This window comes from Vulpes lagopus, chromosome 3, assembly GCF_018345385.1.
Source record: "Vulpes lagopus strain Blue_001 chromosome 3, ASM1834538v1, whole genome shotgun sequence".
Classification (NCBI taxonomy): domain Eukaryota; kingdom Metazoa; phylum Chordata; class Mammalia; order Carnivora; family Canidae; genus Vulpes; species Vulpes lagopus.
The window spans coordinates 150,261,378-150,276,857 of record NC_054826.1 but is presented as its reverse complement, the minus strand read 5'-3'; the positions used below and the strand labels follow the sequence as shown (position 1 = coordinate 150,276,857).

Here is a 15,480-nt window from a genome sequence, read left to right as displayed (position 1 = left end):
TTAGAATCTTGATTCTAATTTGTAAATACCTAAAAAAACCTTAACATTTTTAACTTACAGATACAGGAAATGCCATAATTAGAAAATGTTAAAAAAACTATTTTTAGTTCAATAATGACACAAAATATTTTAAGATTTTTGCTACATAAATATAATATACATATATTTATAACCATTTACTAGCTGAATGACTTTAGGTAAAATCTATATGCCTTAGACTCAAGGCAGTCTATGCCTTAGACTTTATATATTAATTTACATAAAGGACTTGGAACGGTGCCTTCACATAATAACAAATGGTAGCGGCTATTATCAAGTAAATATTTGTGTTGCTATGCAGGAGTCTTGATTCTTTCACTGAATTAGAACTGTTGCCAAACATTATTCACATCTTTAAAAAAAGCTTCTTTGTGAATGTTTTAATATTATAATTAGAGTAATCTGTTAAGACTTACATTTTTGTTTCCTTTGAAGAAATCAGTTCGTGTATTGATGCTAGAGACACTACAAAAGCTATTTTAAGCAACTGTGAAATTTCTTTAGTGACTACAATTTCACGCACAGTTAGCTTAACCTCCATTTCATCCTTCTATGTTTTACAAGCCAGTAGCATCTCTACCAGTAGTAGATAGGCTAAAGCTTAACAGATGCCACTTTCTTGAATAACGCTGCTTCAGCTGACTTCTAAATTACTCTGATTTGGCTACAGATTTTCCATGTAAATTGAATAGAACTAAATGTTTTGATGTTCTTTTACCTGAATTATGAAATACTATGTGGCTTATTTAAAATGTTTGGGCCTTAAATAAGCCAAATTTGTTAATATAACCTCAAAAAAATACCAAATAATGGGAGTCATTAAGATCTATGGTAAACTGAAGAACAAAAATTTAATAATTTAAAATAAAAACTAGTGATGGAATTGTGTTAACTATAAATGCAAAAAGTACCTTCAGAAAGTCAGTCTGGTGTTTTATATTTAACTCATTAGTTTTCTTTCAGTACGTCTGTTAAGTAGATATTACTATTCACATTTTCAAAATGAGAGCCAAAATAGAATAGAGGTTTAAAAACTTGGGGTTCTGGAGTCCTACAGACTTGAGAGGAAGCCAGGTTGTGGCAACTAATTGCTTGGGTAACTTTGGATAGATAACACCCTAGTTTCCTCTGTTAAATAAGAATAGTAGTATTACATTATAGAGTTTTTGTGAGAATTAAATAATGTAGGTAAGATACTGTAGCATATAGCCAAGACACAATAAACACTCAAAGGTGAGTCAATGTAATTACTACAACAAAACTGAAGATTCCAGAGTAATTTGCTAACTCAAAGTCACGAAACTAGTAGCTAAGATAAAAATTCAACTCTTTCAAAAACTTTTATAAACAGAGAAGAAAAATTTCTAATAAACTATACTTATATTAATACTTTGTCTCTGTGGTCTCTGGCTCGCTAGGAATGCATGTAAATGTGAAGGAAGAGTATTATACACATAGAAAATGGCCATGCTACTACATAAAGTGAGTCAATTAGCATTAGTCTAACTCCAATTAGGTAATGGGGTGGGAAATGGAAGAGACCTAAATATATTCTTAAAATTATTTTATGCAATACTTAGGTCCATTTATTTAAATATAGTGTAATACAATCATTCTCAAAGATAAATATTTTTTATTATCACAGTAGTATATTTTTAAGTGAAAATAAAAGCCTTTTATAAACAACTTGAACTTTGGGCTATTTTGCAGAACCAGTTATGGTATAATTTAGGGACCTGCAGCCTTGGCTTCTACTTGTACTCTGTGAATGAGACCAAGATGTTCCAAAATTCAAACAAAAGAAACCTTTTCTAGATCTGTAGAGTTTAAAAAAAAAAAATCACTTTTAAGCTTTTCTCTTCCAAAATTTTCTTAAACCTTCGAAATCTGTTACCATGTATTAGAATAAAATGGTAAGCAGCAGAGGAATGTTAGTAGGAAAACAGATTGTAATTAGTCTGATAACTTGCTTTTTTTTCACAAAGTGATCATTTTATATTACAAACACAGTTTAATTTACTTTCTGTTATAATGTTATTGGGATCCCTGGGTGGCGCAGCGGTTTAGCGCCTGCCTTTGGCCCAGGGCGCGATCCTGGAGACCCGGGATCGAATCCCACGTCGGGCTCCCGGTGCATGGAGCCTGTTTCTCCCTCTGCCTGTGCCTCTGCCTCTCTCTCTCTCTCTCTCTCTGTGTGTGACTATCATAAATAAATAAAAAAAATTTAAAAAAATGTTATAATGTTATTTTGGGTTTCAAAGAAGTTTCGTAGCTTTAACCTGATGTGTCATCTGAAAATTACTAAAACTAGTTTGAAAACTAGTAATATACTTTATTCTAAACTGACTTTAAAAAAAGAGTCTCAAAAAAAGAGTCTCATTCAATTTCTGGAATAGGTTTGTTCTAAGAAAAAGCTCTACTTTACCTATATATATATATATTTTTTTTTTTTTTTTCTTTTGAGAGAAAGCACGCGAGCAACCACACATGCATGCCCACATGTGCGAGTAGAGAGTGGGGTGAGTAGGAAGGAGAGGGTGAGAGAGAATCTTAAGCATGCTCCATGCCCAGCACGAGCCCAAAGCAGGACTCCATCTCATGATCCTGAGATCATAACCTGAGCTGAAATCAAGAGTCAGATGCTTAACCAACTGAGGCACCCAGGTGCCCTTGTTTTGAAATTTTTTAGTAAAATCCTTTCTCTCTAAATGCAATTTTCATATGCATTTGAAAATGATCAGAATGGTACATATTTTTAAAATTCATTTTTGTGATATTTTTCTTATTAAAATATGCCAATCAGTAGGACTCAAAAATCTGAAATCTAGAGTTACGTCCAGCATAATTTATTTTGTTCCACATAAACATAAAAAAAGTAGTTGCGAATGGTCAAAGTTTTCAAACTACTAATTCATATAGCAACTTCTTGCAAGATACGTCTATGAAGGGAAACAAAAGCAAAAATGAATTATTGGGACTTAAGATAAAAAGCTTCTGCACAGCAAAGAAACAGTCAACAAAACTAAAAGACAACCTACATAATGGGAGAAGATATTTGCAAATGACATATCAAATAAAGGGCTAGTATCCAAGATCTATAAAGAACTTATTAAACTCAACAGCAAAGAAACAAAACAATCCAATCATGAAACTGTTCTTCTTGATTTCAACTGATTCAGGAGCTTGAAAGTGGAGGAACAAAATTTTGTTCCAAATTTTTAACACTGGCAAGTGTATCAGTTCATGCTGTATCTCTTATCTATTTTTTTATCCTACTTTGCCAACAATAATTATTATTCTATTCTCAGAGTCCCCTAAATTTATTATTATTATTTTTTTAATCAACAAATCAGATAACTACCACCAGCCCCAACTATCTACCTAGAATTTATTACATGCCAGGGACTATTCTAAGTAGTATACATATATTAACTTGTTTAAGCGTCATAACTACTCCATGAAGAGAGTAACTATCATTATCTCCAATTTATAAATAAGGAAACAGACACAGAGTGATCAAGTAATTTGTCCAAGATTATCAGCTAAATTTAGAGCAAAAAGCTTTCTGAACCTAGTCTGATTCCTGTGGGCCAAAAGAGCAGCTTCACGGTGGACTGCAGCAAAGCAGGCAACAACATGCTGCTGGTAGGGGTGCACGGCCCCCGGACGCCCTGCGAGGAGATCCTGGTGAAGCACGTGGGCAGCCGGCTCTAGAGAGTGTCTTACCTACTCAAGGACAAGGGAGAGTACACGCTGGTGGTCAAGTGGGGGTGATGAGCACATCCCGGGCAGCCCCTACCGTGTCCTGGTCCCCTAATCTCTGGGCCTATGCCAGCTGCCAGCTCCCAGGACGAGACGTGCCCCCACACCCATCCCCCCAACCTGAGAAGCCCCCCTGGTCTCCTCAGCCCTGGAGCCCTGGCCAGCCCTGGCCGCCCCATTACCGTAGCCACTCCAGCCCTGCGTTGCACTCACCTGCCTCCACTTAGGCAAAGGAGACAGGCAGGCAGAGGTAGCCTTTGGTGGCTCTGCCTATCTTCTTCGGTTCTGGGGGGGTGGGGGATGGGGGTAGTACGCACCACCACCCGCTAGTTCTCTTCCCCAGCCAAGAAGAATAAATGTTCTGCTTCCAAAAAAAAAAAAAAAAAAAAAAAGCCTGTGCTCTTAATTACTCTCAATTCTCTCCTGATACAATCAAGACTGAATGAAGAGCAAATTAAGTTGAAATCATTTGCTTATTGGTTCAGATTTTTGACTAATTCAGCTAAGTCAATTTTTTTCTCAGAAGGTACTCTGGTTTTGTTGCTAGCCAAACCTTCAGAATGATAGCTCACAGATAAGATACGTATTAATGTGAAAGAATAAGGAGTATTAAAAATCAGCTAAATAATTCATAATTATTTAATTAAATAATAACTACAGAAAAATATTTCAAAAGCAAAAGGAAAACAGGGGGACTATAAGGATCTCGATGAATCTAGATCTTAAAGAGAACATGTACTAGGTTAAGGAAATAAGAACATACAATTAAGGAGAAATAGAAAAGTTCTATAATAACTATGTCCAGAAGAAGCTGAAATCATTAAGATATAAAAACCTTAAATGAATGAGGAGATAGAAAAAAGCTCCAAGCTGTCTTAATGAAGTTCAAGTTCACAGAACTGGAAAGATGATAAAAAGATGAGAAAAACAGCCCATCTATTGAAACACTACATTTAATCTTATAAATCTTAGATGTTAAAAAAAAAAAAATCTTAGAAGTTAAAAAATTCTTAACAAAAAAAAAAAATTTGATTTATGCTTATCTCCAGGAAAAAATCCCAGGAAACTTTTAATCTGACAGTCCTATACTGTTTGAAAAAGTATTAAAGTTAGCAGTCAGATTGCAATCACTCAAAATCTGTGTTAAAAAATTAACATCTTTTTGGATATATTTGGGATGCCTGCAATATCCTTATAAATATACAAATGAGAGATACATTTAGATGAATAATTAAAAACGTTATTGATAACTGCCAACAAAGAGAAATCTTACTTATATTCAGTATATACAACTGAAATATATGAAAAAGGCCTTTCACAAGTGTCTGCAAAGTTCATGCATTTTTAACATATATACATATATATTTTTAAATCACCTTTTTTATGTTTTTCAGTAGTTGATCATAGTTGATCAAGTTACTTCCTGGCCTTACAAACTTCCATGGCTCCCATTCCCTCAAGATAAAACATTCAGACCTCTTAGCATAACTTGTGAGACTCATGATGTCCTGGTTCCAGCTTGCCTGTCTGGATTCATCATTTGCCACCTTGCTCTCTGGGTCCCAGTCTCCTATATCCAGAGATGCCACTTTGATTTCCTTTTCTTCTGCCCACATGGGTACATTTTCTGTCAATTCTCAACTTAGATTTCACTTCCTCCAAGCTTTGTTCCCCTTTCTGCTAGCGTACCACACCTATCGCTCTGGGCTTACCGGCCTGCTTACTGGTCTATATCCCCACTACACTGTAAGCTCTTGAGGGCAGGGACTGCCCTTCAAATTTTTTTTTTTTCTTTAAAGATTTGAGAGAAAGAGAGAGAGAGAATATCTCAATCTGACCGTGCTGAGCACAGAGCCTGATGCAGGGCTCTACCTTATGACCCTGAGATCATGACCTAAGCTCAAATCAAGAGGCAGATGCTTAGCCACCCAAGCACTCCATGCCCTTCAATTTTTATATCAACAATGCCTGGCTTGGTGCCTGGTATTACAGTAAATGTTTAATGAAAAACAAAACAAAACAAAAAACAAAAAACAAAAAACAAACACCTTTCCAACTTATTCTTAGTAAAAACAGCCTCATTCAAGGACAAAAACTTATGAAATACTATATGCTCAAGGCTGGGGATTCAGAAATAAACTGTCCTAGACTTCAAAAAGCATAATTTATGGGAAGAGAAAGAAAAACAAAACAATAGATACAGTAGAATGAAGGTAAGTGCATATCAAGGTATCCTCAATGCTTTGGGAATATAGAGGTATAGTTAACATAATCTGGAGTACTAGTGGTGGAAAGCTGAGGGAGTTGAAATTAGAAGCCTTCACAGAAGCATGGATACTTGAACTAAATCTTTGAAGACAGCTCAAGTAGAAGCTGTTCCGTCATGGGTGGGGGGGGGGGGGGGGGGGGGGCGGGTAACAGTTATCTATGGGATTGCTTATCTAATATCTGCTCTTTAGGGTTTCATCTGTCTGTACTCCAGTGCAATATTCCACATAGCTGCTGTGGTAGCCAATGGGTCTTACAGTATATATAAATTGTTAAAACATTCCTGTATATAAAGTACAATTTTTTCTTCCGAAGAATTTATATTCACAATGATTTACACACACTCAGACATTTTTAATACTGAGTAAAATACATTTACTGAGTAAAAATACTCAGTATCTTAAAAATTTTTAATGTAAGGCACTAGTCTACATATTGCAGATTTTTACTTTTATCAAACTAAGACTAAATTAAACTATGATTTCAAAATTAAGCCTTAAGCTAGGGTGGAGATTAAAAAATGTATATAATGTTATATATGATCATATACCAATAATGTAGAGAGCAGTACTGTACTGTACACATTAAATCAAGTATTACTTCTATACTTAATTGGCAGCTTGTCCAAAATGCCATACTTTTGTATGCCCAGTTACATTTCTAAATGTTTCTGCCATGTTTTGGTTCCACCATTCACCGGTTCTGTGCAACAGTGTGCTAGCAAATGCTTAATGAGAAGTATGCACATTGTAGAGATGAGGGACAAGGAGTAAAGAAAAAACAATGGATACAGCATAAAAGTTTTATTAGCATACAGGCTCACTTGTGCCTGCAATAATTGATAATTATTTCAGTTTGTAACCAGTTAGACATATATTAACTGGTAGACTACTTGTCAATGGTTATTTTAAATGCTGAGAACCATCAAGATACCACACAGAGCTCAAGTGATAATTAAAACTGAATGGGAATATAATTTGAGAAGTGTGTGATTCAAGTCTGGTTTGAGCAAAAGTATAACATAAAAATGGTATGCCATGAAGGATTACTGAGGGTAGTTAAGTAAAAATAGCTTTTATATGCACTTGGTTTACAGTTTAGGAATATCTGATATAGGGACTCCTGGGTGGCTCAATAGTTGAGTGTCTGCCTTCAGCTCAGGATGTGACCCCAGAGTCCCGGGATCAAGATCCGCATCAGGCTCCCCTTGAGGAACCTGCTTCTCCCTCTGCCTATGTCTCTGCCTCTCTCTGTGTCTCTTATGAATTAAAAAAGAAAAAAGAAAAAACAAAAAACAAACAACACTAAAAATAAGGAATATCTGATATCACTTAAATGACAGAACCTCTCAATTTACCCTAATTACATGACGAGGTATGTGATAAACACACCTTTATTCAATTCTTTTAAGTTTGGTGTCTCAGGAAATCATTGTTGACTAAGTAGTAGTATGGATCATAGAACAGTATTATGATTAGAAGATGACATACAGATTCCTTTGGCAATTTGTCTCATGTGAATATCTCATTAAAAAAAACCAAGAAAACAACAACAAAAAACCCTTAATCAAGGGAGGGGTCTTACTAAACTAGTTAAGTCCTACATCTTAAATCTATTTAAAATCAAGTTTTTTTTTTTTTTTAATTTTATTTATTTATGATAGTCACAGAGAGAGAAAGAGAGAGAGGCAGAGACACAGGCAGAGGGAGCAGGCTCCATGCACCGGGAGCCCGATGTGGGATTCGATCCCGGGTCTCCAGGATGGCGCCCTGGGCCAAAGGCAGGCGCCAAACCGCTGCGCCACCCAGGGATCCCTAAAATCAAGTTTTTAAAAACTGTTTAGATATGACCTTATATGCAATGAAGACTAACTCATATGTATAGAAATCTTCTAAACATGAAAAACATATCAATGGTATATGTGAATCCAAGAAAATGAAAAACACAGAAGACTTGGAAGCTATTTTTGGGACAGCTGGAATTTCAGGTTCACAATGGAGAAATCAAATATTAAATTCTGGTTAAATATTAACATTTTAAAACATTTGCTTATTTTTCTTTTAGAATGATAAAATTATACTTGGTGTTAGAAATAAACCTTTACTACCCAATAAGATACAAAAACCTTTACTACCTAGTAAGACTAGTAAGATAGTTATGGAAAGCCTTATACACTGTAACATTTCAAAACAGAATTCAGTATGTACAAGTGAAAGAACATGAAAAGGAAACATAACAGAGTTGCTAACTACCCCCCCTCCCCATACAGGGAACTCACTAATTCAGTTTTATGTGGCATATATAAATGATCTTTTCAGGTCATGTCTCTATTTTAAAAAGTGTAGGGGCTTTCGTGAAAAGATTTAAAAATCGAACAAGTTTACTATTAATTTGAACAATGAGACAAAACATAGATTTTATTAGACAGAACTACCTATCCTTGGCTATTTTTAGGTGTTAAAGATGAGATCAAGTGTCTGTAAATATTATTAACAGACCATATTCTTTGTTAAGGTAAGTTATAGTTCACTGCCTATAATTCTGTGACAGGTGGTAGGTGCTATACTTTCATCTCAAATTTTATTTTAAGACTGAGTTCTTATTACAAATGAATAGAAGTGTCTTCATGTAGCCAGAAGTTTAGAAATACTGGATAACTTCAGAATCCAAGCATTCTATAGTAATTTTGCAACCCCTTTGCTAAACAACCATGGTGGAATGGGGTCCTGGTATATAAACCTTAACTTTTCCTTCCCAGTTGCTTTAATTGATCTAGTGGGTCAGACAGAAATCAGTTGACTTTCTAAAATTACAACATGTAAAAGCTAGAGACTTAAGTTGACACAAATTAACATTTCACCTGATCTCAACTACACCAACTAATGGAAGAAAGATACTAGAAAACATACCTTTTTTGTTTCAAATTGTGCTTCTTCCTGACAGCACCTTCTGCAGTCAGGATCCAGCTGAAGCAGGTTAAACTGTCCAAGAAGATCACAAGAGCTGCAGAGCAAGTTGCTGGAGAAGCCTAATTCTCTGCAAGCTTCTGATGAAAACTCTGCCCCGAATGTAGACACCTGAAAATAAAATAATGAGAAATAAAACACTATTTCATATTTACATTGTAAAGCTTCCAAGAAAGGAAAACCTAGGGTTGTCAAAATTGAACACAGTAGAGATGAATTACTGAAATGCCTCATTTGGGGACAAATTCTTAATTATTTTTAAACTTTATAACCTTATGAGTCTTTGGCTCTTCCCAATTCCCTGACAAAGTTTTTTCTTAAGAATCTGCCATCTTTCAGCTTAGCTGAAATCTGAATTAACAAAAATATAATAGTTTATAGTATATATATTGCATATAAAAAACTATTAGACATTTAGAATTTTTTTGAAAAGGAATTTCCTTAAGAAGAAAAATTCCCATGTCATTTTAAGAACTTAGCACCTGTTGATGTGGGCCTATGGAGTAACATTAACCTCTAGGTCTCTACCACATCCTACAGACTTATCTTCACTAACATGTGGCAGGGGGAAGGGCGAGGAAAAGAATGGAGTGAGAAGAGCAGGAACGCGTCAGAAATAAAACTTTGGAGTGTAGGTACCAGCTCCACTGTTTATAAACTGTGTGATCCTGGGCAAGATAACCTCCCTTGGCTTTAATTTCCTCACGGATAAAGCACGGGGCAATAATTCCTACATAAAGTAGATTGCAGTATAGATGAATGAAATGACTTAAGCAAGCAATCGGAACGACGGACAAAAGCAGGCTTTCAAAAATATCTGTTCTGTTCCCTTATCCATTCTTTCATGCATGTCTCTGTAATACAGTATACCTTCATCTAAGGTCAATCTCTCTACCCATGCTTGGGAATCTATCTTCTGCCATTTCCACAGGGATTTAATTTAATCGGTAACTCAATTCTTCAGTGTATTCAAGCCTCATGGTTCTAATTGCTCTCACCACATTCTGCCATTTCTGAATTGTTACTATAGTCTAGCTTCTGATCCAACCATTCTACTCAACTCGCCAAAAATCACTAGATGGTAAGGGATTCAAAACTATTCTAGCTCCAGCTGTTCCTTCCAAGGGCCGTCCTCCTTAAGTGCTGCTGTTTCTCATTTCTATTTTTGGCTCTCTTTGCTTTACATATTTTCTATAGATGACTGCATCTTTCCCAAGGCTTCAAATACCCACTTATTGAAAACTCCTCAGTCTTTTGAGTGTCAAACTTCTAAAGCCAACAGCCTAACCGACCTCATTTATATGTTCTATTAGCATTGCAAATTCAAAATCTCCAACAGTGAAACTTATCTTTTCTGCTTAAATCTATTCCTCCCAATGTATCTGATATTTTAGCAAAATGGCACCATTTTCCCTGACCACCTTGTTGCCCAGGTCAGTCATCTTAGTTTGTACATTCTTTGCCATTCTCATAAGCAATTAGTTAACAAGTTTTGACAATTCTGTTTCTTAAAGAGCTTTCAAATCATTTTTTGCCTCAGTGGCTTACATGGTCACTGCCAGTCCTAACTTTACTTCTCCAATCCCACCCTACTTTCAGCTATAATGAACTCCTAGAAGAATAAAATTCCTACTCATACAGTTGCTCATACTTTTCCTACATCTAAGACTCCCTTTTCATCTTGTGAACTTCAACTTACGTCCAAGAAGCTGATCAGATAGTAATTCTATAATGCTTTGGTGGCTAAATCAACTACTCAACTCCGTTATGGCAGCCCAAAAGCAGTCACAGACAATAATAAATGACTGTTTGTGTTCCAATAAAACTTTACAGGAACAGGGCTAGCTGATTTTGGCCCACTAGCTAGTTTGCCAACCTTTTTCTAGACAAACCGGGTAGATCAAAATCCTCACATACTTTCTGAAAATGTTGATCAACTAACTCATTGGGCTTGTGCTGGTCAATACCCTAATTTGATTCGTTATACATCTTTGATCTTATCTCAGTAATAATGTGGAATGTATGTATATTCAAAATAGATCCCAGTCTTAAGGGAAGCACCTAAGACAGGGCTACTTTATTAGTACTTTGAGTAATTTCTTGATTAGTGATATTAACCTATTTCACAGGTTAATTTGTATTTTCCGAAGATGGCCACACCAACACATACACATCATCCCATATGCTGTTCTTACGATGTGACTGGCAGTCCTCTACTGAGAAGTAGGAGTCTGTTTTTCCTCCCCTTGAATCTGGGCAGGGGCTTGTGACTGATTCTGATGAACAGAGTATAAAAGAAGGGATACAATGAGGTTTTTGAGGGCAGGTCATAAAAAAGGAAACAGCCTGAGTGGCTAGTGCTCCTACATGCTGTGTCTCTGCCTCTCTCAGAACACTCACCTTTGGAACTTGGCCATTGTGCTCTAAGGTAACCTAAATTAGAGGGACAACATGGAAAGTCCCATGTAGAGAGCAACTGAAGCTCCCAGCTGACAACCATCATCAATTAGTAGACATACGAATAAAGAACTTCATTTTCAGCCCTTTCAGTTGAGATACCATAGAACACACAACTTTCTTGTGACCTGTCTGAATTGCTGACCCACAGAATCTAAAAGCAAAATAATTGTTTTATACCACTAAATTTTACAGTGGTGTGTTTTGCAGCTATGGTAACTAAAATAGGCAATAAAAGTGGAATCATTTTGAAACCACGAACTGCTTAACAATATAAGAAATTGTTATTACCAAAGCATATTTTACAAAACAAAAATCTTGAATGATCATGCAATCATATTATTTGATTTTATTCTGGTATCTATTGAGCTTCTGACAGGTGGCATAAATATGCAAAACATGTATTTTGGAGTCTGATGACATCTTGATTCAAATGCCAGCACAGAACAACCTTACTTCTGAATTTCTGAATAGGAATAACTACCATTTATCTCACAGAGTTTTGAAGATTAAAGGAGAAAAAGTACAGGAAACATCTAGTTCTACCCAGGACACTGTGGGTACTTGATAAATGTCTGCATTATTCCCAATTTCCAGTACTTTCAACCCTCTTAAGAACTACAAAACACTACTTATGTTTTAATTATTAGACATGAGATAGAGAATAAGCGTAGTAAAGATATACAAGATTAACTTGAGTTTCATGAGTGAACTACTTCTTTCTGGTCTTCTATCATTAGTTAGTTCTGCAGGCTTTGTTTTGGGGGTGGGTAGAGAGAGGGAGCAAGACAATCTTAAGCAGGCTCCACATCCAGCATGAGCCCGATGTGGGGCTCCATCTCACAACCCTGAGATCATGGTCTGAGCCGAACTTAAGTTAGATGCTTTACTAAGCCACCCAGATGCCCCTCAAGGCTTTGAATCTAAGGATATTGGGACATATTTTTAAGTATTTCACTGATAAATATCAAATGCTAAATACTATAGGAGTTCAAAATTGTAAATTATTTCCTGCTCATTTTTTATTACCAAAAAGGAACTGAATAACACTTAAATGTGCACCTTAATTAAGGCTAAACATTAAAATTTAAAATAATCAGTCACACTTGTTAAGAAAGATACAGAGTCTAACCCTGACTGGGATAACCATATAAATTTAATTTCTCCAGTTCAAAGTAGGACTGACAAGCTAAGAGACTCCATTCCCCCCCCCCCCCCATACATTACTAACTGGTTTATTTTTCTAGTATTATTTCTTTGTAGATTTGGACTGTAGACAGGGAAACTGGATTAGCCATACTGTAACATTATCTTTTCAGGCAGAAGTCTGGTATAGATATATATCCTATTATACATACATATTAGTTGTCTCTTAATTGGTCCTTAATCTCAGAAAACTCAGGATTCTCATGCAATTGTAAACAGATTTCAAAAATGAGACTAAACCAAACAGATGGGTTTACAGAAGAACCCATGAAAACGAATACCAGAAACATAACCATTACAGCAGGTTCTCACAAAGCACCAGATATTTTGCCACACACTTTCCATCACTATTATTTAATTTTAACCGCTCTATGAAATAGGTTTTATCCCCATTTTACAGACAGGGAAACACAGGCTTAGGATAGTTAAGGTAATCAAAGACAACACAGCAAACAGTTTTTTTTTTTTTTCATTTAATAAAGTTTTATTTCCCAAAATGTACAGTTGGTGGGATCTTGTTCATGCATCTTCACCAGCAGCTGGGGCATCTCCACCCTTGGTGTTTCTGGTGTAAATTACTTGAGCTCTGTGCTTTGAAACCAGTTTAATAAGTCCTTTACTGAGGAGCTCCTGAAGGGCTGCCCTGGCCAGAGAACCTCGAATCTTCAGTCTCTCAGAGACAACAGCTGGAGTTATAAGCTTATAGTTGGGAACCTCCTTACAGAGTTTGTCATATGTCGCTTTGTCAAACAACACCAGATTATTGAGCTTGTCTCGAACTTTGCCTTTGGACCACTTCTTCTTTTTGGCCTTGCCTCCAGACTTGTTCACTTGGTCTTTAGCAACAAGATTCTAATCCTGATCAGCCCTCAAAACCCTTATTATTAACTACTGTATCTCCCAGAATCCTGGACATATCATTATGGTATATACCACTATGAATAATAACAAAAATGCTGGCCATTACAATTGTGAGGTCCATAGGAACAAGGAGTTTAACTTGTGAAGAAGGATGAGGTGTTACATCTCAAGATCAAAGATACAGAGTATCATCCCATATTGCTTCCAGTATATGAAGAAATAATATGTAGGAGATGAATGAAGACTTGAATACCACTTAGTTTTGGGGTGCTCCTAAGAACCCCTCCTGTATGATGTTACTTTTCTAATGCTAAAGCATACTCAGAATGCATTTTCAGAATTACTTTATATCCTCCCAGTTGTCACCTCATTGAAATGCTGATGACGATACACTGCTATTAACTTTAAATTAGGGCTACACATGGCACAATGGTAAAAACTTGTTTAGTTAGTCTAAGGACTTTGAGGTATAAATCAACAAAAGTAGGGGCTAAGTCCTCTCTCCATCTTGGTAGTTCAACCTCAAGGTGCCAAGAGATTCTCTCATTCTCTTTTTATTCATGTCAGGTTCCAAAGATTTTTTTTAAAACACTGCCAACATGTTCCACCTGGTCTTTTCCCCTCCCCCACAGACGCACTGTGAAACGCAGTTTTATAACTCTTTAGTATTTTTTCCAACAATCCCCCACACTTCCCTTTTCATTCTTTTTTTTTTTTTGTTTTGTTTTGTTTTTTTTATTTTTTTTTTTCCCTTTTCATTCTTAAGGTATTGCCTTATGTTAACACTACTACTCATTACTGAAGAAAGAGAAATAAACCTTGGGGAAGTTAAACTAGTTCAACAAAGGTGAACTGCTCAGGACTCGATTTTTGGAGTCATTTTGTATTTGTGGAAGTGAGTGGGGTTCATCACCAATCCACACAAACTATAGACATCCTAAGGATACTGATAGCAAGGAACACAAGTCAACTACTTAGGAGGCCATTCACACCTCTGAGGGATGTTTTTTTTTACTGAATCATATGAGGCACAATATTAAAAAATACCAAAAAAAGGTCTCTGCACTCCCTTTAGCTACATTCTTGGCACAGGAGCAGGGCGAGTGGAGGGATACAAAAACACACGCAGAGGCCTGGTGCTCTTAAGATTGTGGATCTGTATAACAGAGGGTAAGACAGGATGATAGAATATGCAAAGGAAGAGTATTTCTGACTGCCTATCTGGAAATGGTATGAAATTCAACTTCACATTTTACCTAAACACTTTACTTTAGGCCTGACAGGGAGAATATGGTATGTCAGATATGCTAAAACAAATGACCCCAATTCTTCACCTCTACCTTTTTGGCTCTTGCAGAAGTTCTGGGGATTAAGCCTGGCTAGACAAGTAAGTATCAGGTGAAACAGGCCTTGTTAAGGAAGGTTCAGAACAGATTTCACCTTAAAAGCAACAGGGAACCACTGAAGACTTTTTTTTTTTTTAAAGATTTTATGTATTTGAGAGAGCTAGTGTGAGTGCAAGAGCAGAGGGAGAGGGAGAAGCAGACTCCCTCCTGAGTAGGGAATCAGGAGGGCAGGGTGAGTGGGGTGGTGAGGCTTGATCCCAGGACTCCAGGATCAGGACCTGGGCTGACGGCAGATGCTTAATCAAGGCTGAGCCCCCGCCCCCTCCCCGCGTCCCACCACTGAAGAATTTTAATAATAATAGATTTAAGTTTTAAAAAGACAACTTTCAATGCATTGTAGAGATTGGATTAGAAAGGGAGAAAATGAAATATGGAACCTGGTTTAAGGAAGCTGTTGTGGGCAAGCAAAATTTTAGGTACTGCTGGTAGATCCAGAATTAAGTGAACTGGCTTGGAGATTTTCAAGGGTTTAATGGTTAATTGGGTTCAGAGAGTGAAGATGACTTTTAAAATGA

General features: G+C 36.4%; 1 protein-coding gene across 1 annotated transcript in view; it reads right to left on the bottom strand.

Moving 5' to 3' along the window:
* SELENOF (selenoprotein F) overlaps nt 1–15,480 on the bottom strand; it is a 49,140-nt gene that overhangs the window by 31,182 nt on the left and 2,478 nt on the right. Inside the window, exon 2 of the mRNA XM_041749680.1 lies at nt 8,979–9,146. Within this exon, the coding sequence (XP_041605614.1) occupies nt 8,979–9,146 (168 nt within the window). The remainder of the gene's footprint in view (nt 1–8,978; nt 9,147–15,480) is intronic.